This window comes from Mobula birostris, chromosome 10, assembly GCF_030028105.1.
Source record: "Mobula birostris isolate sMobBir1 chromosome 10, sMobBir1.hap1, whole genome shotgun sequence".
In the NCBI taxonomy this organism is placed as follows: Eukaryota; Metazoa; Chordata; class Chondrichthyes; order Myliobatiformes; family Myliobatidae; genus Mobula; species Mobula birostris.
The window spans coordinates 146,863,686-146,887,446 of NC_092379.1; the positions used below are offsets into that span (position 1 = coordinate 146,863,686).

At 44.2% G+C, this 23,761-nt stretch overlaps 1 protein-coding gene across 4 annotated transcripts in view; it reads left to right on the forward strand.

Moving 5' to 3' along the window:
- Positions 1-23,761, forward strand: part of arhgef6 (Rac/Cdc42 guanine nucleotide exchange factor (GEF) 6) — a 232,536-nt gene that overhangs the window by 120,783 nt on the left and 87,992 nt on the right. For all 4 annotated transcript variants that reach the window (XM_072271069.1, XM_072271071.1, XM_072271070.1 and 1 more), the window contains exon 6: positions 16,871-16,941. In XM_072271069.1, coding sequence (XP_072127170.1) covers positions 16,871-16,941 — 71 coding nt within the window. The remainder of the gene's footprint in view (positions 1-16,870; positions 16,942-23,761) is intronic.

Below are 23,761 nucleotides of genomic sequence, written 5' to 3' on the forward strand. Positions count from 1 at the left end.
GTTCCACATGGTAGGCTTATTCAGAAAGTCAGAAGGCATGGGATCTAGGGAAGTTTGGCCAGGTGGATTCAGAATTGGCTTGCTTGCAGAAGGCAGAGGGTGGTGGTGGAGGGAGTACATTCAGATTGGAGGATTGTGACTAGTGGTGTCCCACAAGGATCTGTTCTGGGACCTCTACTTTTTGTGATTTTTATTAATGACCTGGATGTGAGGGTAGAAGGGTGGGTTGGCAAGTTTGCAGACGACACAAAGGTTGGTGGTGTTGTAGATAGTGTAGAGGATTGTCAAAGATTGCAGAGAGACATTGATAGGATGCAGAAGTGGGCTGAGAAGTGGCAGATGGAGTTCAACCCGGAGAAGTGTGAGGTGGTACACTTTGGAAGGACAAACTCCAAGGAAGAGTACAAAGTAAATGGCAGGATACTTGGTAGTGTGGAGGAGCAGAGGGATCTGGGGGTACGTGTCCACAGATCCCTGAAATTTGCCTCACAGGTGGATAGGGTAATTAAGAAAGCTTATGGGGTGTTAGCTTTCATAAGTCGAGGGATAGAGTTTAAGAGTCACGATGTAATGATGCAGCTCAATAAAACTCTGGTTAGGCCACACTTGGAGTACTGTGTCCAGTTCTGGTCACCTCACTATAGGAAGGATGTGGAAGCATTGGAAAGGGTATGGAGGAGATTTACTGGGATGCTGCCTGGTTTAGAGAGTATGCATTTTGATCAGAGATTCAGGGAGCTAGGGCTTTACTCTTTGGAGAGAAGGAGGATGAGAGGAGACATGATAGAGGTGTACAAGATAATGAGAGGAATAGATAGAGCGGATAGCCAGCGCCTCTTCCCCAGGGCACCACTGCTCAATACAAGAGGACATGGCTTTAAGGTAAGGGGTGGGAAGTTCAAGGGGGATATTAGAGGAAGGTTTTTTACTCAGAGAGTGGTTGGTGTGTGGAATGCACTGCCTGAGTCAGTGGTGGAGGCAGATGCACTAGTGAAGTTTAAGAGACTACTAGACAGGTATATGGAGGAATTTAAGGTGGGGGCTTATATGGGAGGCAGGGTTTGAGGGTCGGCACAATATTGTTGGCCGAAGGGCCTGTACTGTGCTGTACTATTCTATATGTTCTATATATACACCTACATCCCTCACCAGGAAAGCCTCAAAGCTGTCTGTTTCTTTCTGGACACCAGACCCAACCAGTTCCCCTCCACTACCACTCTCCTCTGCCTAGCAGAACTTGTCCCCACTCTTAAGAATTTCTCCTTTGGCTCCTCCCACTTCCTTCAAACAAAAGGTGTAGCCATGGGCACTCGCGTGTGTCCCATCTATGCCTGCCTTTTTGTTGGCTACGTGGAACAGTCTTATATCTCAAGCCTACACTGGTGTCCATACCCCACTTTTCCTTCGCTACATCGATGACTGCATTGGCGCTGCTTCCTGCACCATTGCGGAGCTCGTTGACTTCATCAACTTTGCCTCCAACTTCCACCCTGCTCTCACATTTACCTGGTCTATTTCTGACACCTCCCTCCCCTTTCTCTAGCTCACTGTCCCCGTCTCTGAAGGCAGCTTATCCACTGATGTCTATTATAAACCACTGACTCTCAGAGCTACCTGGACTATACCTCTTCCCACCTCGTCACTTGTAAAAACACCACCCCTTTCTCTCAATTCCTCCATCTCCGCTGCTTCTGCTCTCAGGATGAAGCTTTGCATTCTCAAAGGAGGTGTCCTCAGTTTTCAAAGAAAGGGGCTTCCCTTCCTCCACCATCAATGCTGCCCTCAACTGCTTCTCTTCCATTTCATGCACGTCTGCTCTTGCCCCATCCTTCCTTCACCCTACCAGGGACAGGGTTCCTCTTATCCTCACCTACCACCCTCCCAGCCTCTGCGTCCAGCACATAATTCTCCGGAACTTCTACTATCTCCAACAGTATTCCTCCACCAAGCACATCTTTCCCTACCTCCCGCCCCCCCCCCCCCCCACTTTCTGCTTTCTGCAGGGATCGCTCCCGATGTGACTCCCTTGACCATTTGTCCCTCCCCACAATATCTCCCTGCTGGCACTTATCCTTGCAAATGGAACATGTGCTGCACCTCTTGCCTCACTTCAGGTCCCCAAACAGTCCTTCCAGGTGAGGCGACACTTCACTTGTGAGTCTGTTGGGGTCGCCTCCTGTGTCAGGTGCTCCTGGTGTGGCCTCTCGTATATGAGGGACACTCGACGTAGATTGGGAGACTGCTTTGCTGAGCTCCTACATTCTATCCGCCGAGCACCTACGCTCTATCTGCCAGAAGAAGCAGGATCTCCCAGTGTTCTCATTTTAATTCCACTTCCCATTCCTATTTCGATTTGGCCTGCTCTACTGTCGCAATGAGGCTACACTCAGTTTGGAGGAACAACACCTTATATTCCGTTTTGTTAGCCTCCAACCTGATGGCATGAACATTGATTTCTCGAACTTCTGATGATCGACCATCCCCCCCACCCCCTCTCCACCATTCCCGATCCCCTTTTCCCTCTCTCACCTTATCTCTCTGACTACCCATTGCTCCTCTGGTGCTCCTCCTCCCCTTTTTTTCTTCCATGGCCTTCTGTTCTCTCCTATCAGACTCCCCCTTCTGCAGCCCTGAATCTCTTTCACCAATCAACTTCCCAGCTCTTTACTTCATTCCCCCCCCCCTCCCCGATTTCACCTATCACCTGGTGTTTCTCTCTCCCCTCCCCACCTTTTAAATCTGCTCCTCATCTTTTTTTCTCCAGTCCTGCTGAAGGGGTTCGGCCTGAAATGTCGACTATACTTTTTTCCATAGATGCTTCCTGGCCTGCTGAGTTCCTCCAGCATTTTGTGTGTGTTGCTTGCATTTCTAGTATGTGCAAATTTTCTCTTGTTTGTAATATCGCTGGCATATGTCATGAAATTTGTTGTTTGCCCTTCCTGAAGTCCATAATTAATTCCTTGGTCTTACTGACATTGTTGCAACACCACTCATTCATTGATGGTGCCAGAGTAATACAATGCTTGCCTTCATAGGTTGGACATAGAATATAAAAATTGGGATGGAATGTGCAACTTTACAAAACACTGGTTAGGCTGCACTTGAACTATTACATACAGTTCTGGTCACCATATGGAAAATGTGATTGCACTGGAGGAAATGCTGAGGAGATTCACAACTGTTTTGCTCAGAATAGAGAACTTCAGCTGTGTGAATTGACTGGGCTTGTATGTTGTGGAGTGAAAGGAGGCTGAGGGATGACTTGATAGAAGTGTGGAAGGTTATGAGGGGTGTAGACAGGGTAGATGAAACAACTTTAAATATAAGACCATAAGATATAGGAGCAGAATGAGACCATTCAGCCTATCGAGTTTTCTTTGTCATTCTATCCCACTCAACCTCATACATCTGCCTTCTCGCCATATCATTGATGCCCTGACTGATCAGGAAGCAATCAACTTCCACCTTAAATATACCCACAGACTTGGCCTCCACCACAGTCTCTTGAAGAGCATTCCACAGATTCACTACTCTCTGGCTAAAGAAGTAATTCCTCTTTACCTCTGTTCTAAAAGGTGTGACCTCTAGTTCTGGATACCTCCACCACAGGACACATCCTCTCCACATCTACACTATCTCGTCCTTTCAACATACGGTAGATTATCAATGAGATCACTGCTTGTTACATCTTCAAAGAATTCTAACAGATTTGTCAGGCAAGATTTTCCTTTGAGGAAACAATACTGACTAGGGCCTATTTTATCATGTACCTCCAAGTACCCTGAGAACTCATCCTTAATAATCGACTCCAACATTTTCCCGACCACTGAGGTCAGATTAACTGGTGTATAATTTCCTTTCTTCTGCTTCTCTGCCTTCTTGAAGAGTGGAGTGACAGTTGCAATTTGTCAGTCCTCTGTAACCATTCCAGAATCTGGTGATCAATGGCTCCATAACCTCTTCAGCTACCTCTTTCAGAAATCTGAGATGTAGACCAATGACACCTGACGCCTGAATCTTCCACCATACTGCTCGTGTCTTCCACAGCGAAGACTGATGCAAAATACTTATTCAGTTCATTGTCCCCCATTATTACCTCTCAGGCATCGTTTTCCAATGGTCTAATATTCACTCTTTCCTCTCTTTTACACTTTATGTATCTGAAGAAACTCTTGGTATCTTTAGTATTATTGGGTAGCTTACTTTCATATTCCATCTTACCTTCTTAATACATCAAATTTGTTGGTGAACGCAGCAGGCCAGGCAGCATCTCTAGGAAGAGGTACAGTCGACGTTTCAGGCCAAGATCCTTCGTCAGGACTAACTGAAGGAAGAGCTAGTAAGAGATTTGAAAGTGGGAGGGGGAGATCCAAAATGATAGGAGAAGACAGGAGGGGGAGGGATGGAGCCAAGAGCTGGATAGGTGATTGGCAAAAGGGATATGAGAGGATCATGGGACAGGAGGCCCAGGGAGAAAGGGGGAGGGGGAAAAAAACCCAGAGGATGGGCAAGGGATATAGTCAGAGGGACAGAGGGAGAAAAAGGGGAGAGAGAGAAAGAATGTGTATATGTAAATAAATAACGGATGGGGTCGACACTTCACCTGTGAGTCGGCTGGGGTGATATACTGCGTCCAGTGCTTCCGATGTGGCCTTCTATATATTGGCGAGACCCGACGCAGACTGGGAGATTGTTTTGCTGAACACCTATGCTCTGTCTGCCAGAGAAAGCAGGATCTCCCAGTGGCCATGTATTTTAATTCCACATCCCATTCCCATTCTGATATGTCTGTCCACGGCCTCCTCTACTGTAAAGATGAAGCCACACTCAGGTTGGAGGAACAACACCTTATATTCCGTCTGGGTTGCCTCCAACCTGATGGCGTGAACATCGACTTCTCTAACTTCCGCTAATGCCCCACCTCCCCCTCATACCCCATCCGTTATTTATTTATATACACACATTCTTTCTCTCTCTCCTTTTTCTCCCTCTGTCCCTCCGACTATACCCCTTGCCCATCCTCTAGTTTTTTTTCCCCCTCCCCCTTTTCCTTCTCCCTGGGCCTCCTGTCCCATGATCCTCTCATATCCCTTTTGCCAATCACCTGTCCAGCTCTTGGCTCCATCCCTCCCCCTCCTGTCTTCTCCTATCATTTTGGATCTCCCCCTCCCCCTCACATTTCCAAATCTCTTACTAGCTCTTCCTTCAGTTAGTCCTGACGAAGGGTCTTGGCCTGAAACGTCAACTGTATCTCCTCCTAGAGATGCTGCCTGGCCTGCTGCATTCACCAGCAAATTTGATGTGTGTTGCTTGAATTTCCAGCATCTGCAGAATTCCTCCTGTTTACCTTCTTAATAGCTTTGTCAGTTGCCTTCTGTTGCTTTTCAAAAACTTCCCAATCCTCTAACTTCCCACTGATCATTGGTCTATTATATGCCCTTTCTTTGGCCTGTATGTTGGCTTTGACTTCTTTTTTAGCCTCGGTTTTGTCATCTTTCCATCATACTTCTTTCTCTGTGGAACGTGTATATCCTGTGCCTTCTGAATTGCTTCCAGAAATTCCAGCCATTGCTGCTCTGCCCTCATCCCTGCCAGTGTGGTTTTTCAGTGAATTCTGGCCAACTCCTCTCTCATGTCTCTGTAATTGCCTTTATTCCACAGTAATACTGATACTTCTGACTTTAACTTCTGCTTCTCAAATTTCAGGGTGAATTCAATCATATTATGATCACTTTGCCCTAAGTGTTCTTTTACCTTAAGCTCTCTAATCAATTCTGGTTTTTTGGACAACACCCAATCCAGATTAGTTGATCTTCTGGCGGGCTCAATCACAGGCTGCTCTAAAAAGTCATCCCAAAGGCACTCTAGAAATTCCGGCTTTTGTAATCTAGCACCAACCTGGCAATCCCTCATGACTATTGTAACATTGCCCTTTTGGCATGCATTTTCTGTTTCTCGTTGTAACTTGTAGGCAACATCCTGTCTACTGTTTGGGGATCTGTATATAGCTCCCAACAGGGTCTTTTTACCCTTGCAGTTCCTTAGCTCTATCCAAAGTGATTCAACACCTTCCAACCCTATGTCACCGCTTTCTAATAATTTGATTTTATTTTTTTACCAACAGAGCAATGCTGCGCCCTCTGCATTCCTGCCTATCCTTTCAATGTCTATCCTTGGACACTAAGCTCCCAGCTATAACTTTTTAGCTATAATTCCTTGATGCCTACAACATCATATCTGCCAATGGTGCAAGTTCATCGACCTTGTTCCGTATAGTGTGCACATTCAGATGCAACACCTGTCCTTTTTGATTTTGTCACCCCATGCTCGACCTTTTGATTCCTAACTTTGTCTGAGGCTTTACCAACATCTGGCTCCACAACCTCTCCACTAAATGTTCTGGTATTCCGGTTGTCCTCCCCTGCAACTCCAGTTTAAACCCCACCATGCAGCTTTAACAAACCACCTTCTTTCCCTGGAAGAGGGACCAATGATCCAAAAATCTTATGCCCTCCCTCCTACACCAACTCCTTAGCCTCCTATTAAACTGTATTATCTTCCTAGTTCTGGCCTCACTAGTATGTGGCGCGGGTAGCAATCCTGAGATCACAACCCTGGAGCTCCTGCCTTTTAACTTAGCACCTAACTCCCTGAACACTCTGTGCAGAACCTCATTACTCATCTTACCCATGTCATTGGTTCCGACATGAACCATGACTTCTGGCTGTTCACCCTCCCACTTAAGAATGCTAAGGACTTGATCCGAGATATCCTGGAACCTGGCACCTGGAAGGCAACATTTCATCCTGGAATCTTGTTCTTTCCCACAGAATCCCTTGTCTGTTCCCCTAACTAATGAATCCCCTATCACCACAGCATGCCTCCTCTTCCCCCTTCCCTTCTGAGTCACAGATCTAGACTCAGTGCCAGAGACTCGACCACTGTGACTTTCCTCTGTTCGGTCATCCTCCCTGACAGTATCCAAAGTGATTTATCTGTTGTTGAGGGGGATGGCCACAGGAGTACTCAGCCCTGGCTCCCTAACCCGCTTCCCCTTCCTGGCTGTTACCCAGTTTCCTGTTGGGTGTAACTACCTCTCTATATGTCCTGACTATCACTCAATTAGTCTCCTGAATGATTAGCAGTTCACTCAGTTCCAGCTCCCAACTCCTTAACACGGTTTGTTAGGAGCTGCAGGTGGATGCAGTTATAGTGGTCAGGGACACTGGAGGTCTCCCTGCCTTCCCACATCCCGCAAGAGGAGCATTGCATTATCCTGCCTGGCATCTCTACCTAACTGAGCAGATAGAAAGAAGAGAAGGAAAAACCTTGAGCTTTTCTTTCTCTGTGAAGCCTCTCTTTCCTGAAATCCCGAAGAGTTTAAAGCTTTAAGATCACCGCACTATGTACACTCAGACGATGGCCGCTGCACTTGGCCCGCCTCCCTTTAATTTGCTCTTACTTATTAATCCCAAACACCAATTGTCCGCTGGTGAAAGCTCCATTATGCTGCCATGAACTGCTGCTGCCTTTTATCCTCGAGCAGTGGGCCTGATTGAAGCTTCCCCCTCTCCAAACTTCCGACGTCCTGATTGGCCACTGGTCAAATCACTTTGAGGTAGAGTTAGAGAGATAACCCTGAGCATGAAAGCTCACCACAGATAAGCAGCAAAGTAGAACCGAGGTTAAGGCAGAAGCAGGATATAGAATATGTGAAGATTTAATTCTGGCAAATGAGAGGTATTGCACTTTGCAAGGTCAGATATAAAGGGAAAGTTTACAGTAAGCGGTAGTACCTTTGGATCATTGATGTACAGAGGAATCTTGGAGTCCAAGTCCATAGCACCCTGAAAGTGGCAAGAATGCAAACAGCATGCTGCATTTCATCAGCCAGGCATTGAATAGGAATCAGGAAATAATTCTGCTGCTGTATAAAACTTTGCTCAGGCTGCACTTGGACTATTGTGTGCAATTATGGTTGCCTCATTTCAGGAAGGACATGGAGCCTTTGGAGAAGGTACAGTGAGGTTCACCAGGATGTTGTCTGCATTAGATAGTAATAGCTGTAAGAATTTGGGCAATCTGTGGAACATTGGAAGCTGAGGGGACCTTATGGAGATTTATAAAATTATGAGAGGCTTAGAAAGGGTAGGTAATGAGAGTGTTTTTCTCAGGTAGATCTGGGAGGTGATAGGTAGAAAAGGTAAAGGGCTGAAGAAGAAGGAATCTGATGGAAGTGAGTAGACCATGGGAGACAAGGAGGAGGGGAACCAGGGGGAGGTGATAGAATGGACAGGTGAGGAGAAAGGAAGGAGTTGGAGAAGAGCCACAATGGGGAATGGAAACAAAGTGGTGTGTTGAGGGGGGGGGGGAAGAATTATTGAGAGTTAGAGAAAACAGTGTACATAACATCAGGTTGGAGACTACCCAGATGGAATATGAGGTGTCAAGCCTCCAACCTGAGAGTGGCCTTACTGTTGCAGTAGAGGAGACAATGGAGAAACGGGGGGAATAGGAAGTAGAATTGAAATGAGTGGTCACTGGGAAATCTCACCTGTTAATGGTGGATGGAGGAAAGGTGCTCAACAAAGTGGACCCCAGTCTATGTTAGGCTTCACCGATGTAGAGGAGGCCATACCTGGAGCACTGGCTACAGTAGATGACCTGACGGACTCGCAGGTGAAGTGTTGCCTCACTTGAAAGGACTGTTTGGGGTGTCGAATGGAGATGAAGGATCCTTTCTTTCACTGTACCTTGGTACATGACAATAATAAACCAATTTCCCCCGGGATCAATAAAGTATGACTAAATTATGACTATTGGTTTCGTCCCTCACTTCCCACAGCGTTTTAGGACACCCTTGGTCAAGGTCCACCTTTATATGCTTTAAATCTGCCATCACCTCCTCCTTTATGACCATTTTCTTCCCTGAATTCCTTAGCATCCGTGCCATTCCCCACGGTAAACATTGTGCAGTTGAAAATTATTCATTTAAGTCCTTACCCTTCTACTGATCCTAATTTCTGTGTTTTTCTATCTCACGTCACTCCTTGTTTCCTGCTTTGGGCTCTGATTTCATCTTCTGCATCCTGCCCTTGATATCACTGCATCAGTGGGAAGCCATGTCCTGCTCAGCACTACACTTTCCAATGTAAATGAATAAGCCTGCCATACCCTGCTTGCCCTTCCTGTCCTGGTGACTTAGCACAGCACAGCACAGTTTCAGAGCTGTAAAGCTAAAATGACTAGGCAGTAGCCTGCTGCATTTGAAGCATACTCATCAACACCCTAAAGTTTAATTATGCTTTTTACATTGGTTTGGTACTTGGGAATTAGAACACTTGATTCTCTCAGACTTTGCTGCCAACAATGTTTGACTGCGGAAGACTGACATTCAACATGTCACATACAGAGAAGAGCAGTGAGTGAGGGGTGGGTGGCAATGTATTTTGAAGTGCGTAGTAAATTTATTATCGAAGTACAACATGACACCATATACAACCCTGAGATTCATTTTCTTGTGGGCCTTCACAGTAAATACAAAGAAACACAATAGAATCAATGATAGACTGCACTCTTCAAGATGGGCAAATAACCAACGTGCAAAGGACGACAAACATTGCAAATACAAAAACAAACAAACAACATAATAAATAAATAAATTAGCATTACGTCAAGAACATGAGAGGAAGAGTCCTTGACAGTGAGTCCATAGGTTGTGGGAACAGTTTAGTGTTGGGGGTGAGTGAGGTTATTCCCTCTGGTTCAAGAGCCTGATGGTTGAGGGGTAATAACCGTTCCTGAACCTGGTGATGTGGGTCCTGAGGCTCCTGTACCTCCTTCCTGATGGTAGCAGCAAGAAGAGAGCATAACCTAGGTGGTGGGGGTCCCTGCTGGTGGATGCTGCTTTCCTGCGACAAAGCTCCATGTAGACATGCTCAGTGATGGGGAAGGTTTTTTATTCATGATGAACTGGGCCATATCCACTTCTTTTTGTAGGCTTTCCTGTTCAATAGTTTTGGTGTTTCCATACCAGGCCGTGATACAACCAGTCAACAGGGATAACTCAGTGCTGAGTTAAAGGGCCTTATTGAAGTATACCAACCTTGCTGTGTTTAGGTGATGCTTTGTTTTCATACGTTCATAGCAAAGTACTGTGTCTCAGCTGTTGCCAGTGTACATTAGTGACTTTCAGGTAACTTAGGATGTTACATTAAGTTTATTACTGATACTAGGTGAGTGGGAGAGTAAGTTATGAAGAGAACATAAAATTTATGGAGGAGTAGAAACAGGTTCAGTCAGGGGGCAAACAGAAGGGCTGTGGGAAGCTGAGTGAGAAGCAAGATATAATAGAAAAATGGTGCAGGTATTCTAAAAAAAAATCGTTATTAAATGAGTTAGGATGACCCAACTGTGGCAAAGCGAATACAGTAAGGATGGTCTTTGAAAAGAGAGAGTTGTCCTAACACAAATTTTGTCCATGTTAATATTTTCTTTCATCCACAGTTGCTGCCTGACCCCAAGTTCCTCCAGTATCTTGTGTGTTGCTCCAGGTTTTGTGGTCTCTTGAGTCTCTGACAAGAATATTGGAAACCATTAAAGGAAACCTTAAAAAAAAGTAGTGAGAGGGAGGAAGTGACAGAAAAGGGAAGGAGTAGCAAAAGTAAATGTTGGTCCTTTGGTTTAAGGGAATTAATGGGATAAGGAAATTGCAGAAGATGTCAAGAAATAAAGCAGAGAAGGCAAGGAAGAATCAAAAGTGATCATTGCCATTTGAGTTGCAGCTAAGTTAGTGGGGCTGAAAGAGGCAGTGCATTGGATGTGCTGACCTGCAATCTAGGGTCTATAGAGAAATGGCTACAGAGATTATTGCTTGTGAACTCTGAAAATTCCTGCAATTTGGGGAAGAGATTGGCAGATTGAAAAGCCACAAATGTTACAGTAAACGGTGAGATAAGGAGGAAGTTGTTGGCTGTTAACCTGATCTGTTGTTGGGAAAATCTGCTATACATAATTAACAACATAGGAACAAGGCACTTAGGAAGTCAGAATAGGATTTTTTGGAGTCAATGAGGTTTTACAGACAATAGGTGCAGGAGTAGGCCATTCGGCCCTTTGAGCTAGAACCACCATTCATTGTGATCATGGCTGATCATCCACAATCAGTATCCAGTTCCTGCCTTATCCCCATAACCTTTGATTCCGCTATCTTTAAGAGCTCTATCCATCTCTTTCTTGAAAACATCCAGAGACTTGGCCTACACAGCCTTCTGGGGCAGAGCATTCCATATATCCACCACTCTCTGGGTGAAAAAGTTTTTTCTCAACTCCGTTCTAAATGGCCTACCCCTTATTCTTAAACTGTGGCCTCTGGTTCTGGACTCACCCATCAGCGGGAACATGCTTCCTGCCTCCAGCGTGTCCAATCCCTTAATAATCTTATATGTTTCAATAAGATCCCCTCTCATCCTTCTAAATTCCAGAGTATACAAGCCCAGTCGCTCCAATCTTTCGACATATGACAGTCCCACCATCTCAGGAATTAACCTTGTGAACCTATGCTGCACTCCCTCAATAACAAGAATGTCCTTCCTCAAATTTGGAGACCAAAACTGCACACAATACTCTAGGTGTGGTCTCACCAGGGCCCTGTACAGCTTTATTAAAAGGAAGTTCTGTTTTGTAATTTTATTCAAATTCTGTGAGAATGTAACACGCAGGGAGAATGATACTGCATCAGTAGATGTAGGACTTTGGATAAATAACCACATGAAAAGTTGCTGCACAAGGTAATATCTCACAGTGTTAGATATGCTGTGTCAGTAAAGATAGGGGACTGGTGAACCAACAGAACCTAGAATCAGATTAGCAAGCTATAAGCAATGTGTTATCTCAGGAATCAGTGTGGAGTTACAACTGCTAGCAATCTCTGCTGGTGATTTAGATGATGCTTAGGTGAATGGGAAAGCAAAGAGATTTAGACCAGGCAAATGAGGAGACAGCACGATGGCAAATGAAGCTGTATAAAACTACTTAAACCACACTTGGAATATTGTGTTCAGTTCTGGTCACCTCGTTATAGGAAGAATGTGGTAACTTTAAACAGTATACAGAGGAAATTTATCAGGATTCAAGAATGTGCTTTATGAGAAAGGTTGAGCAAGCTAGAGCTTTTTCTTTGGACCTAAGGAACGGATGAGAGGAGACTTGATGGAGATGTACAAGATCAAGTCAAGTCAAGTCGTCACTTTTTATTGTCATTTCGACCGTAACTGCTGGTACAGTACACAGTAAAAACGAGACAACGTTTTTCAGGACCATGGTGCTGAATGAACAATACAAAAACTACACTAGACATCAGACTTACCCAGCACTGCGTAAAGTGCACAAAATAGTGCAGGCATTACAATAAATAATAACAAGACAATATGCACAGTAGAGGGCAGTAGGTTGGTGTCAGTCCAGGCTCTGGGTATTGAGGAGCCTGATGGCTTGGGGGGAGAAACTGTTACATGGTCTGGTCATGAGAGTCGGAACACTTCAGTGCATTTTGCCAGATGGCAGGAGGGAGAAGAGTTTGTATGAGGGGTGCGTGGGGTCTGTCATAATGCTTCACACCTGGTCGGTTGTCCCTGCCAACAGTATCCAGGACGATAAACTTATTATTCAGCGGAATGGCTACAGGGGTGCTTTGCACTACCTGTCTGCTCACCTTCGCTTTCCCCCCCTCTGACTGTCACCCAATGACCTGCTTCCGACAGCCTAGGTGTGACTACCTCCCTGTAGCCCTCATCTATGACTGCCTCATTCTCCCTTATGAGTCGAAGGTCATATAGCTGCTGCTCCAGATTCCTTACACGGTCTTACAGATCACCCAGCTGCATGCCCCTCTGGCAGATGTGACTCTGCAGCAGAGGGGCGTTCCCCCAAGACTGCCACATCTCACATGAGAGGCACATCACCATCTCAGGATGCATTGTAAAGACTAACTGCGAGCAAGCTTGTCCTCCGCCTCTTCTCGTCGAAGCCTCTCGAGTCAAAGCTCCACTCCTTCACTGGCCGCTCCGCTTGAGCTATCCCTCTATTTATCTGTTTGAGCTGTTCAAAATGCTTGGTCACCTGACCTTGATTGCCCAATCAGCTGCTCTCTGCTGAGTGCGAGCTATTCAAAACTTGATTGTCTAATCCACGCCTTTCTGCTGATCTATTCAAATTTTGATTGACTTGATTGCACAAACCAACTGCCAAAACTGCCAGATTCTCTCAAGTCAAAGCCTCAAAGCTCCACTCCTTCACTGGCCCACTCATTCACTGGCCGCTTTCCACAGGCCGCTCTGCTTGAGCTACCCCTCTACTTACCTGTTTCAAATGTCTTCAATGATGTTAATGTTCCTGTCGGAACAACTACTTCTGGCAGCAAGTTTCTTATATTGACCACCGTGTGTAAGAAAGTTGCCTGTCACATTCCTAATGATAACCCCAGTACTTGTTGGGCTAGTGATCAGGTAATTCCCTATTTCCTCTCTTATACAGCACAGTCATATTTTATATTCCCTAGTCCACAGCAACAAATCCTGAATCTCCAGAACTTTGGAAGATTGTAGCCAGAGCATGCACCACCTTTCAAGCCACCACTTTCAGACTTCTGGGATGCTAATAGAGTCAAAGAGTACTACAGCACAGACATAAGCCTTTCAGTCCATCTACCCTGTGCCAAGCTGTTACTCTGCTCAGACCCATCAGCCTCCATCTGACCCATAGCCCTTCATATCCTTCTTCATACCCCTCCCATCCATGTATTTATCTAAACTTCTCTTAATTTTTGAAATCGAACCCGCATCCACCACTTACACTAGCAGCTCATTTCATACTCTCACCACCCTGAGTGAAGCAGTTCCCCTTAAATATTTTACTTTTTACCTTTAACCTAAGACCCTTAGTTCTAGTCTCAGTGAAACTCAGTGCAAAAAGCCATTTTACTTGCATTTACCCTATCTATACCCTTCATACTTTTGTACACCCCTATCAAATCTCCCCTGCTCCTCTGCTCCAGGGAACAAAGTCCTAAACAAGAGAACATCTGCAGATGCTGGAAATCCGAGCAACACACACAAAACGCTGGAGGAACTCAGCAGGCCAGGCAGCATCTATGGAAAAAAAAGTACAGCTAATATTTCAGGCCGAGACCCTTCGGCAGGACTATTCAACCTTTCCCTCTAACTCAGGTCCTCAAGTCCCAGCAACATCCTTGTAAACGTTATCTGCTCTCTTTCAATCATATTGATATCTTTGCTGTAGGTAGGTGACTGGAACTGCACCCAGTACTCCAAATTGGGCCTCGCCAATATCTTACATAACTTCAACATAACATGCCAACTAGTACAAGAATTAAGCCCCGACTATCTGAATACTTATATATCCTGTCCCTTAGAATACCTTCCAATAATTTACCCACTACTGATGTCAGGCTCAGTGACCTATTATTTCCCAGTTTATTCTTAGAATCTTTTTTGGTCAACAGAACAATATTAGCTATCTTCCAGTCCTTCAGCATCTCACCCGTGGCTAAGGACTTTATAAAAAACCTCTGCTAGGGTCCTTGCAATTTATGCACTGCCCTCCAACAAGGTTTGAAGGAACACCTTGTCAGGGTCTGGGGACTCATCCACCTTAATTTGCCTGAAGACAGCAAGCATATCCTCTTCTGTAATCTCATGCAGATCATCAAGTCCTTTGAGTTTATCAGTTTTGCAGCTGAGTAATTTATCTAGTTCATGGTTTAGATGAATGGTTACTTCTTTGAGTTCCTCATTCTCTGAAGCCTTGCACTTTATAAATCTCTTGAATTAATAGATTTTTAATTTCTCTTGTTAGCCACAGGATTGAATCACTTTTCACTTTGTACTTTTATAAAGGTTATCATTTTGCAACAGTGCATTATTTCTTTAAGTGTTACCTGTCCGCCATTGGAGCTTGCACAACCTTCTCCTAATCAACCATGGCTAATGTTGGTTAATGGTGTGAATATGGAGGGTGACACAGTACAATCTGGTCTAATACCTGAACCTTCTGTATTATAATTCAAGCTTAAAATGTCATGATCAATCAAGATCAAGGAAAAACTGATTAATAACTATTAATCATAAAATAACCAGCTACACTGTATCAGTATCTTTAATTCTCATTTTCTTCTAGTTTTTCTCAGCTTACAGAATAAATTTGTAAATGGAACCAATGATCAAATAGTTGCTCCAAAAACATTCATTACTTTTTATTCCTTGTATTCTGGCACATTAAGAGGAAGACAAGGACAAATGATGATGGAAACAGCAGCCAGAGAACTGGAAATGAATACCAATGAATTGATCCACTTGACCCAAAACAGGAGTGTGTGGGCCATGGCAGTCAAAGCTCAAACTGGGCACGGCACCTGATGATGATGATGGAGGGTTGTCTTAAGCTACTGATGTGTTGGTGGAATGCACTGAAAAATGATGGATGGAGTTTAATCCTAATAAAGTGAGATGATGCATTTTGGGAGTGCGAATGAGGCTAGGACATAAGCCACGAGTGGTAAGGTCTCAGCCGGGAACACAGGTACCTTGGTATGTAAGTCCAAAGACCTTGAAGGTGGTAGCACAGATGGTTAAGGAGACATATGGGATACTGACCTTTAGTTAGAGCAGGGAAGTTTAATTGACACTTGATAAAACGTCGGTCATACGGCCACCAGCCAAGACATGCTCTCTTCTCATTGCTACCATCAGGAAGAAGGTACAGGAGCCTCAGGACCCTCACCACCAGGTTCAGAAACCGTTATTACCCCTCAACCATCAGGGTCTTGAACCAGAGTGGATAACTTCACCCACCTCAATACTGAACTGATTTCACAACTATGGACTCACTTTTAAGGACTCTACAACTCATGTTCTCGATGTTCATTGCTTATTTATTTATTATTAATATTTCTTTTTCTGTATTTGCACAGTTTGTTGTCATTTACGCACTAGTTGTTTATCTGTCGTGTAGTTTTTCTTTGATTCTATTGTGCTTTTTTCTGTTTACTGTGAATGCCTGCAAGAATTGAATCTTCGGGTTGTACATGATATATATGTACCTTAAAAATAAATTTACTTTGAACTTTGAACATTCTGCATAGTGTGGCTAAGAATTGATTGTGATGCATAAGACGCAGTCTAATCAGGAATTGGTTGTCCCTCCAGTTGTATTCCAGCTCTGGAGAAATAGTGACCAGTGCTCTGGAAGCTGTTCATTTTCTGTACCTGAAATTGAAATTTTAATTGAACTCTGAGACTGGCCACAGTCTACCACTTTTGCTATCTATCATCATTCAGAAGGGGGTCTTTGTTCATCGCATTTCAGACCTACAGTTAATCGACCTTACGTTTTCTTGCATTAGCTTCCATTTACTGCAATGTTTTCAGAATTATCATGCATACATGTGTGAAGTTTCCTGGTCTTTCCACTGTTTTGTACCTTTGTGTTTATATGATGTATCAAACTTTCTGGATTGTTAACAAATATGATGAATCATTGATGACCTAACGCAAATCGATGTGGGGTTTCCATCTTGCTAATGAGAGACCCTGCTCTTCTCATTAGCAGTGTGCTGCTGCTCAGTTGGTTTCTGAAGCAGGCCTGTCATTTCCTTTCAGATCTGTGAGTTTCCAAAACAGAACTGATTTGCTACATGCTTCTGGAGAATATATAGTGTGATCGGGAGCATCAGCAATGTTGCTTCCTTAATCCCTAAGTTCCCATCTACCTGATGTGTTGTCCAGAGTTGTTCATGGTGCTTCAATGTGATCTGATCATCAAATAACTCAGCAAAATTATTATTCATTTCCAGATAAGCCACTTTCGCCCAAGTCCCTCAAAGGATTTGAGACACCCTCTGTTACCAAGAATTATTACGGTTTGGTAAGTGCCTTCTTTGTCTCATGAAAGACTGCATGTGACATAATGTTGCTTGTAATTTGTTTTTAAAATGTCTTGTTTGAAATTGGGACTCTTGAACTGAACTATTTTAACTGATACCATTTACTATTTTTATAATTATAACGGGCTCTTCATCAGTCAACAAAAGCCCTTGAGCTCTCACATAGTGATTCTCATCCAAATCTGCATCAAAGCCATTGGGGTCCCACAATGTGATTCTCATCCCACACTCTCGACTCTGCATCAAAGCCCCCTCCTTCCACTCCCTTTGGCTTTATAGCTGCAGGGTCTTGACACAGCTTCCTCAGCAGGAGCTTTCTTTAACATCTGACTGCATAAGTTTTATATAGAGCTCCCATCAGCCCTGCTTTCCACAGAATTGTAATTGTTGGACGTTGGTCAGTATTCAAATCTCTCTCACTGGGCAAAAGGGACAAGGGAGCCAAATCCTCAACAGAACTTGTATTTCTGCCGTGCTTTTCACATTCTTGGCTGTGCAGCTGGTAAATTATGGCCACTGCTGAAGGGTTAGCAGGCAGCACAAAGCAAGATCCCATGCTGATGTAAATTATCATTTATTTTTGCAGCACACACACACACAAAATGTTGGAGGAACTCAGCAAGTCAGGCAGCATCTATAGATGGGAATAAGCAGTAAACATTTCAGGCTGAGACCCTTCATCTCAACTGGAAGGGAAGGAGGAAGAAGCTAACTCTCACCTCTTTTCACATGCCCATCACTGCCCTCTGGTTCCCCCCCTCCTCTTTCTTTCATGGTCCACTAATCTCCCATCAGATTTCTTCTTCAGTGCTTTTACTTTTACCACCCAGCTTCTCACTTAAACCCTGTCCCCCACTCACCTACTGTCCCCCTCACCTGGTCTCACCTATCACCTGCCAGTTTGTACTCCTTCCCCTCCCCCAACCTCTTTTCTGGCTTCTGCTCTTTCCTTTCCAAACCTGATGCAGGGTCTTTACCCAAAACATCGACTGTTTATTCATTTCCATCGATGCCGCCTGGCTTACTGAGTTCCTCCAGCATTTTGTGTGTGTGGCTCAAGATTATCAGCATCTGTGGAATCTCTTGGATTATCATTTGTTTCTGGGCAGTGATCTCAGAGATAGATAATGGTATATCTCATTTATTTAACAATCATTAGTACCTAGGAACCTTTTCTGCCACCTGGGAGACCAGATGGAATGTCAGTTTAATACTTATCTGAAAGATGACACCTATCATACAGCTGTCCCTCAGTGCCTGACAGCTGAGAAATGGAGCTTTGAACCAGCATCTTCTTTATCCCACTACTTTATCATTTCCTGTCAGAGTCACATATGTACAGATATACTTCTGTACCTAGTGTCACTTTATGGATATACAATCAATCTATGTACATAAGCTCTCTTATGTATTTATGAAAGGCCGTGATAGAATGGATATGGAGAGGATGTCTTCTATTATGGGTAGGCCTTGGACCAGAGGGCTCAGCCTTAGAATAGACAAATGTCCATTTAGAACAGTGATGAGGAGGAATTTCTTTAACCAGAGGGTGGCGACTACACCAGGGTCATTACTGACTTTATGACTACACCAGGGTTGTCATAGATTTTATTAAAACGGCTGAGTGTGTCTCCATGAAATCGTTCAGGGCTTTCCCCATTCAGAAGTCCTGGATGAACTATGGAATCTGGAATCAGCTGAGAGTTAGATCAGAGGCATTCAAGTCTGGAAATCAAGACTGTTACAAAAGGTGTAGGTACAATCTCCAGAAAGCAAAGTGGAGATTCTGACTGGACTGGAATCAACGAGTGATGCTCAACAGTGGTGGCAGGGTTTGAATGCCATAACCACCTACAAAGCTAAATCTTGCGACATTGGGGACAGCAGAGCTTCACTTCCAGATGAGCTCAATACTTTCTATGCTCCCTTTGACCACCAGAACTGGGAGGAACCATCACACATCCCCATGTCTCCTGATGATCCTTTGTTCTCAGTATCTGAAGATGATGTGAGTCTGCCTTTAAGAGAGTGAATCCAAGGAAAGCATCTGGTCTGGATGGAGTACCTGACTGAGTACTGAAGACCTGTGCTGGTCAACTGGCTGGTGTATTCACAGATATATTCTACCTCTTGCTTTGGAACTGTGTGGTACCCACCTGCTTCAAGCAGGCTTCAATCATACCGGTGCCCAAGAAGAACATGGTAACCTGTCCAAGTAACTATTACCCAGTAGCACTAATATCCACAGTGATTAAGTGTTTTGAGAAGCTGGTGTTGAAGAATGGTGTCTTGGATCCGCTCCAATTTGCCAGCCAAAGCAACAGATCTTGTTGGCTCTTCTCACAACCCTGGGACATCTGGACAGCAAAGATGCGTACATCAGGATGCTCTTTATCGATTACAGCTTGGCATTTAACATCATTATCTCCTAAAACTAATCAGGAAACTCCAAGACCTGGGCCTCAATACCCACTTGTGCAATTGGATTCTGGATTTTCTCACTGGTAGACCCCAGTCAGTTTGGGTTGACAAAAACATCTCCTCCACAATCTCCAGGAGCACCACAGGAATGTGTACTTGGCTTCGTGCTCTACTTGCTTTACACCTATGACTGTATGGCTAAGTACAGCTCCAACACCACATACAAGTTTGCTGATGACCCCACTGTTGTGGGCTGTATCAAAGGTGGTGATGAATCAGCATACAGGAGGGAGATTGAAAATTTGGCTGAGTGGTGTCATAACAACAACCTCTCAGTCAGTGTCAATAAGAGCTGGGAACTGATTGTAGACTTCAGGTAAGGGAAACCCAAAGTCCATGAGTCAGTAATCATCAGAGGAACAGAGGTGGAGAGGGCCAGTAACTAATTTATTTGGTGGCACTATCTCAGAGGACCTGTCCTGGACCCATCATATAAATATTATTGTCAAGAAAACACAACAGTGTCTCTACTTTCTCAAGAGTCTGCGGAGGTTTGGCATGTCATCAAAAACCTTGGCAAACTTCATTAGATGTGTATTGGAAAATGTGCTGACTGGCTGCATTACATCCTGGTATGGAAACACCAATGCCTTTGAGTAGAAAATTCTACAAAAGGTGGTGGATTCAGCCCAGTACATCACGGGTAAAACCCTCCCAGCTATTGAGCACATCTACATGAAATGTTGCCATAAGAAAGCGGCATCAGTCATCACACATCCTCACCACCCGGCCCATGCTCTTCTTGCTGCTGCCTTCAGCTCCCCAGGACTCGCACCACCAGGTTCAAGAACAGTTACTACTCCTGAATCATCAGGCTCTTGAACAAAAGGGGACAGCTACACTTATTTTAGACTTTGGTATATTGTTATTTCATGCTCATTATTTATTGCTGTTTACTTATATCTGCACTTGCACAGTTTGTTTACAGTTAACAATTCCTGATGTTTACAGTCAATGGTCTATAGATTTGCAAAATATGTATGTGGTGACATGTATGTACTCTAATAATAAATTATACTTTGACTTTGAATCTGTAGAATTCATTGGCACAGACGGACGTGGGGGCCAAGTCTTTGGGTATATTTAAAGCCGATAGCTACAAAGAGAGATGATATTGATGCGATGGGACGTGAGGACCTCAATGCAATAGCTATCACTGAAGAGGTAGTGCAGAGCAAACTTGTGGGCCTGAAGATAGATAAGTCTCCCGCTCCTGATGGAATGCATCTCAACATATTGAAAGAAATGGCAGAAGTTATAGTAGATGTTTTGGTGATAATTCACCAAAATTCTCTGGACCCTAGGCAGGTCCTGGCGGATTGGAAGGTGGCGAATGTCACACCACTGTTCAGAAAAAGATGTAGGCAAAGGGCAGGTAACTATAGGCCAGTTAGTTTTAACATCTGTAGTTGGGAAAGTGCTTGAAGCTATTATTAAAGAAGAAATGGAGGTACAGAACATATAAATGTACAGCACATTACAGGCCCTTTGGCTCACAATGTTGTGCCAGCCATGTAACCTACTCTAGAAATTGCCTAGAATTTCCCTGGTGCATAGCCCTCTATTTTACTATGCTCTATGTACCTATCTAAAAGGCTCTTAAAAGACTCTATTGTATCTGCTTCCACCACCACCGTTGGCAGTGCATTCCACGCACCCACCACGCTCTGTGTGGAAAAACTTACCCCTGACATCTCCTCGGTACCTATTTCCAAGCACCTTAAAATTATGCCCCCTCATGTTAGCCATGTCAGCCCTGGGTAAAAGCCTCTGACTATCCACTCGATCAATGTCCCTCATCATCTTACACACCTCTATCAGTTCGCCTCTCATCCATCGTTACTCCAAGGAGAAAAGGCCAAGATCACTCAACCTATTCTCACAAGGTATGCCCTCCAATCCAGGCAGCATCCTTGTAAATCTCTCTCTATAGTATCCACATCCTTCCTGCAGTGAGGTGACCAGAACTGAACACAGTACTCCAAGTGAGGTCTGACAAAGGTCTTACTTACATAGCTATAAGCATCTGGAAAGAAATGGATCCATCAGGCAGACAGAACTTGGATTCAGCAAAGGCAGGTTCTGTTTGATAAACCTACTGGAGTTCTTTGAGGATATAACGAGTGGATAGAGGGGAACAGATGGACATTATTTACTTCCTTCCAGAAGGTGTTCGATAAGGTGCCGCATAAAAGACTTTCCATAAGATAAGGATGTGTAGATTTGGGGGTGATGTATTAGCATGGATAGAGGATTGGTTAACTAATAGAAGGCAGAGAGTTGGGATACATGGGTGTTACTCTGGTTGCCAATCAGAGGTGAGCAGTGGGCCGCAGGGATCAGTGCTGGGCCTGCAACTGTTCACGATATACGCTAGTGATCTGGAAAAGGGGATCAAGTGTAGTGTATCTAATTTTGCTGATGATACTAAATTGAGTGGAAAAGGAATTTGTGCAGAAGATACGGAGAATCTGCAGAGAGATATAGGTAGGTTAAGTGAGTGGGCAAGGGTCTGGCAGATCGAATACAGTGTTGGCAAATGCGAGGTCATCCATTTTGGAAGGGAAAAAATGAAAGAGCAGATTATTATTTAAATGGTTAAAAAATTGCAGCATGCTGCTCTGCAAAGGGACTTGGGAGTGCATGAATCACAAAAGGCTGGTTTGCAGGTGCAGCAGCCTATCAAGAAGGTAAATGGAATGTTGGTCTTCATTGCTAGAGGGATTGAATCTAAGATCAGGAGGTTATGCTCCAACTGTACAGGGTACTGGGGAGGCTGCACTTGGCATGCAGTTCTGGTCTCCTTACTTGAGAAAAGATGTACTGGCTTTGGAGGCAGGGCCGAGGAGGTTCACCAGGTTGATTCCTGAGATGAGGGGGTTAGACTATGAGGAGAGATTGAGTTGCCTGGGTCTGTAGTTGCTGGAATTCAGAAGAATGAGAGGAGATCTTATAGAAATATATAACATTATGAAAAGGATAGATAAGATAGAGGCAGGAAAGTTGTTTCGACTGGTAGGTGAGTCTAGAGCTATGGGATATATCCTCAAGATTTCGGGGACTAGATTTATGACGGAGATGAGGAGGAACTGCTTTTCCCAGAGAGTGGTGAATCTGTGGAATTCTCTGCCCAATGAAGCAGTGGAGGGTACCTCAGTAAATATATTTAAGATAAGATTGGATAGATTTTTGCATAGTAGGGGAATCAAGGTTTCTTGGGGAAAAGGCTGGTAGGTGGAGATGAGTCCAAGGTCAGAGCAACCGTGACCTTATTGAATGGCGGCACAGGCTCGCTGGGCCAGATGGTCTACTCCTGCCCCTATTTCTTATGTTCAGAGATTGATAGATTCTTGATTAGTCAGGGTGTTAGAGATTATGGGGAGAAAGCAAGGGAATGGGGTTGAGAAGAACAATAAATCGGCCATGATGGAATGGCAGAGCAGTCTTAATGGATTGAATAGTCCAGTCCTGCACCTATATTTTATGGTCTGGAACAATTTTTGTGCTGCATTTGATTCAGAGTGACAATTCTGTTGATCTCCTTTGCACTTGTGTAGCAGAAATGACATGAAACAATCTTGAATCTTTTGACTCGGTAATGAGAGCCCATTGAGCCACGCCAGTACCAAAAGTAATCTGACATTTAATGGAAGTGGGAAGCATGATGTTGTGGTTTTTACAAATAAAATAAAGTGAGGCATCTTATGTTTAAGAAAAACTGTAACACATTTTATTGAACTCCAAAATCTGAACACGAAAGCGTGCTAAAAATCCTTTACGTAATTACATCATCACGTCAGACCAGCCTCTTAAAGTGAAACCCCAACTCATTGTCAGTTATGAATTATGTACATTTCCACTAATTACGTTACCCTACATTGCCCCCCGCCCCCAGAATTCACTACAACCGGCATTGTGAGCCTGTCCAGAGCTTGGTTGAACTGTGCGGCTCAGGTCCTGTGTGCCATGGATAGAGGAACAGCAGCTACCTTTTGCTTGTCCAGAAGTGTGTTAACATGCTCATGGTCATGTCGTGACGTCAGGGGCATGATAATGGCATCCTCCAAGTATTGGTGGGCCAGTTCAAGACGATCTACGAAAATATGTTCAAGTTTACCCCTCACATCTATGATAAAAGTCTTTTCTCCTCGTTCCAAGACACAGAATGGGCCATTCTAAGGGTGCCTAAGGGGATGTTGGTGAGCACTATGGTGGACTAAAACCAAAGAGGCTGAATGTAGGTCAACAGGAATCCAGCAATGCTGTATGCCATGATCGGAGCTCGGAACAGGTGAAAAGGAATTGGATTTACTGAGGAGA